Genomic DNA, 3,483 nt, shown 5'->3' with positions numbered 1-3,483 from the left:
ATAAAATAAAAAGAGTGATTTGAAATAAGTTAAGAAAAAAAAACTTTTTATGTTAGATGTTAAATCAAATTAAAATTAATTAAAAACAAAAAATATATTTAAATAGTCAATATATAGAATTGGAATAACACATGTAATCCAATTTTAACAAAAATAATTCCTAAAAACACTTTTATTAAAAATATTCAAAAATAATTACTAAAAACACTTTTGTTGAGTGATATTGATTAAATTTTATAATATAAGAATAAATTGCTAAAATTTACACAATCTATAAAGCCTCGGTGGAAAAGAATCCCACTTAAAAATCACTATCTCTTGGCAGTAGCATTAATTCTTCTCATGCATTTGAAACCAGAAACTTGTTCGCAGGTACATGCAGGTGCTCGATTCCTCTCGCATATCTCTATTGCTTTGATTCATGGCTAGTGGTTATAAATACAAGGACAACTTGTGCAACCTATTTTACAAAATCCATTTATATAAACGTTTCTGTTTAATTAGCTAAATTAATTCATCATCATCATCATTCTATTTTTTACTATTCAATCAGTCACACACAAAAAAATGAGAATAAAAGGAAAGAAAACATTCACTTCATTAAAATCAACTTCTTTAATTTGCTGTTTGTAATGAAGATATATAAACATTGGGCAGCATTCACCTTAATTTCCATTATCTATACGAAGCATATTCAACTTTCATATTCGCATATAATTTTAGATAAGCTATTTATATTTATATATTTACACAGTCATTGTTTGAATTTCTGCACACAAAACTCAGAAATGTGAGTTTTGCACAATAATTAATCCCATTACCTGAGCATAATTCCTACTAGAGTCAATTAAACCTAAATAAGTGGGAAGGCCATTCCGGGGGTACTTAATCGGTATCAGAACACAAATTATACCTGCTACACTTTGACTTGGGGATTTTAATATTATTATGTATATAATAAAAAAAACAAAAAGATTAATGACCTTAATAAAAAAAAATTCACGTGTCTTTCCCTACAAATACTTTGCAGTTGTTACCACTTTTCTTCACTACAAGTTGAGACATGACTTGTGTACACTCACTCGTGTTGTTCCTGTTTGGGGTGGTGATTCTCACTACTCCAGTGTTGGCTAATTTCTTTCCACCCATTTATGAGCCTCCTCCAATTGAGAAACCACCCATATATGAACCTCCACCCAGCTATGAGCCTCCACCAACTGAAAACCCACCACCATTATATAAACCTCCATTCTACCCTCCACCAGTGTACCAGCCTCCATATGAGAAGCCACCACCAGTGTACCAGCCTCCATATGAGAAGCCACCACCAGTGTACCAGCCTCCATATGAGAAGCCACCACCAGTGTACCAACCACCCTATGAGAAGCCACCACCGGTGTACCAACCACCAAATGAGAAGCCGCCACCAGAGTACCAACCACCAAATGAGAAACCGCCACCAGAGTACGAACCACCCCATGAAAAACCACCACCAGAGTACGAACCACCCCATGAAAAACCACCACCAGAGTACGAACCACCCCATGAGAAGCCTCCACCAGAGTACCAGCCACCCCACGAGAAGCCTCCACCAGAGTACCAGCCACCTCATGAGAAGCCTCCACCAGAATATCAACCACCTCATGAGAAGCCACCACCAGAGTACAAACCACCTCATGAGAATCCACCACATGAAAAATCACCACCAAAATATCAACCTCCTCATGAGAAGCCACCACCAGAGTACAAACCACCACCTCATGAGAAACCCCCTTATGAGAATCCACCACATGAAAAACCGCCACCAGAATACCAACCTCCTCATGAGAAGCCACCACCAAAATATCAACCACCTCATGAGAAACCACCACCAGTGTATGAACCTCCACATGAGAAGCCACCACCAGCATTTCAACCCCCTTATGAGAAACCACCCCCAGTAGTGTGCCCACCACCATTGTATGAACCCCCTTATGAGAAGCCACCACCAGTGTACCAGCCTCCTCATGAGAAGCCACCCATTTACAAACCTCCTTTCGAGAAACCACCAGTATACGAGCCACCTCCTTTGGTGAAGCCACCACCATTTGAAAAGCCTCCCTTTTACAAACCTCCTTACGAGAAACCACCACTTTACGAGCCACCTCCCTTGGTGAAGCCACCGATCTACAATCCCCCACCTTATGGCCACTATCCACCATCAAAGAAAAACTAATAATAAACCAGTGGCATTTGGTCTATTCAAAGTTAGAGCAATCGTTTGTCATATAAAGTTTTTTGTTTGCGTTTAGGAAGCACTTTTAAGATGTGAGTTGAAGTACAATATAATATGTCACTTCTGCATGTAGTAGTTCTTTAAAATAAAGGCTATATACCTCTGTGTAATAACTTCAATTTCTCTTTTCAGCAATCATATTGTAATGTCAATTATTAGTGGGAGAACCTATGACTACAATAATTTTTCTCTATCCTTAAATCTCTTGTCTTTACTTGTTAAAAAATTAAAAATTAAACATAATTTTGTATGTATTTGTCATTTCTTTTTTTTATATTGTTTAAAAATCTGACTTATCATTTTTTTTATTAAATCTCTTCTTTTAATCAAGTTTTTTTTTCATTTACAAAACTATTCAAATGTAAGATCTTATTTGAAAGATTCGAATCAGATAATTTTACTCAAACCAATCATGATATGATAGTTTTTTGGTGTACCTTGTTTACTCAAATTGGGTAACAGACAAATATTACTCGGTATTTATATAATTGTTAAATCCAAAAGCAATAACATGCATGTTAGCTGTTAATTGATTGGCCTGCTTAAATTAAGGTCTACACAAATATTTTCATATGCACGTCAACAGTGATCGATATGGATGGGTGATGAAAATCTATATTTGACGTTAGTGTAGTATTCTAACAGAGATATGCGTATTCTTGACATGGCACGTGCAACTTTACACAATCAAATCAAGATTGATTTGCAAGCATAAAAGTTTTCACCCATGAATTAATACCTTGTTTAATTTTGATGAGAAACTGAATTTTCAAACATGGCCTTTGGAAGCATCTTTCTGTAAGAGAATTCATACAAATAAAAAAGTACCGTACTGTTAATAGTAGAAGCAGATCATGCTCAAGAATGTCAATTGATCTAATTTAAGAGAGTTGTTTTGGTACCAATTACCTTGTGCATGTGGGCATGTTATAATTCAAAAGGTAAATGAACCAACCTTTTATGTTTCGTCTTATTATCTATATATATGCAAGTCTAAGCAACGTAACGAATGCATTATCTGGATAGCAAATGTGAAATATCAGGAGCAGAATGTTAGAATCTTTTCAAATTATACTCCAAATATAGGTTGTCCAGCAGCCACAGTAAATATAAAAAAATCTTAATTAGTGAATCACTTGACAATTTATAAGGCAAAAGATCAAAGGCATTCCTACTCAAATTCTCTACAACATTTTATTATAACTCAT

At 35.5% G+C, this 3,483-nt stretch overlaps 1 protein-coding gene across 1 annotated transcript; it reads left to right on the top strand.

Moving 5' to 3' along the window:
* The first annotated feature begins 1,034 nt into the window (after positions 1 to 1,034).
* Positions 1,035 to 2,465, top strand: LOC114402396 (early nodulin-75-like). Its single transcript, XM_028364946.1, has one exon. It carries the CDS (start codon positions 1,064 to 1,066, stop codon positions 2,213 to 2,215), a length of 1,152 nt encoding a protein of 383 aa, XP_028220747.1. The 5' UTR covers positions 1,035 to 1,063; the 3' UTR covers positions 2,216 to 2,465.
* The last annotated feature ends 1,018 nt before the right edge of the window (positions 2,466 to 3,483 follow it).

Source organism: Glycine soja, chromosome 20 (assembly GCF_004193775.1).
Source record: "Glycine soja cultivar W05 chromosome 20, ASM419377v2, whole genome shotgun sequence".
NCBI lineage: Eukaryota > Viridiplantae > Streptophyta > Magnoliopsida > Fabales > Fabaceae > Glycine > Glycine soja.
This window is presented reverse-complemented; position numbering and strand designations above follow the sequence as displayed.